Source organism: Tupaia chinensis, unplaced genomic scaffold (assembly GCF_000334495.1).
Source record: "Tupaia chinensis unplaced genomic scaffold, TupChi_1.0 Scaffold144010_1, whole genome shotgun sequence".
In the NCBI taxonomy this organism is placed as follows: domain Eukaryota; kingdom Metazoa; phylum Chordata; class Mammalia; order Scandentia; family Tupaiidae; genus Tupaia; species Tupaia belangeri.
In genome coordinates, this window is record NW_006203862.1 from 2038303 (window position 1) to 2038717 (window position 415).

Genomic DNA, 415 nt, shown 5'->3' on the forward strand with positions numbered 1-415 from the left:
GCAGCGGTCAGGTTGGCACCCTCTTCACACCCTCCCAGGCCAGCGCTCCTATATGGGGTGACCGCCGTGCAGGCCCCACTCCTCCTCGCGCCCTTCCCGCTCTCTCGGGCCCCCACCCCCAGGCCTGTCCCTCTGCACGCTGCTCTTCCCCCGCAGTGTGCCCCCGAGCCCCCTGCCCAGGTTACCATGCTGGCGGGCGGGCGGCCGCGGGCGAGGGGCTCTCGTGCCCCCTCTGCACCGCCCCCCGGAGGAGGGGTGCTGGTCTCCGGGTGTCTACTCCTGCCTGTCTGCTGCAGCAGGGCTTAGCAGAGTTCTCGGTCGGAGAAGCGCACCAGGCAGCGGCAGTAACTGCGGGCCCGGCGTACGGCAGCCATCTTCGCGGGGCGGGGGGTCAGAGTGGGGCGCGCGGAAGCGG

At 72.5% G+C, this 415-nt stretch overlaps 1 protein-coding gene across 3 annotated transcripts in view; it reads right to left on the reverse strand.

The window, feature by feature from the left end:
- FBXO9 (F-box protein 9) overlaps positions 1–409 on the reverse strand; it is a 34119-nt gene extending 33710 nt beyond the window's left edge. For all 3 annotated transcript variants that reach the window (XM_027767194.1, XM_006165718.2, XM_014583033.2), the window contains exon 1: positions 186–409. In XM_027767194.1, coding sequence (XP_027622995.1) covers positions 186–188 — 3 coding nt within the window. In that variant the 5' untranslated portion in view covers positions 189–409. The remainder of the gene's footprint in view (positions 1–185) is intronic.
- Positions 410–415: the final 6 nt, after the last annotated feature.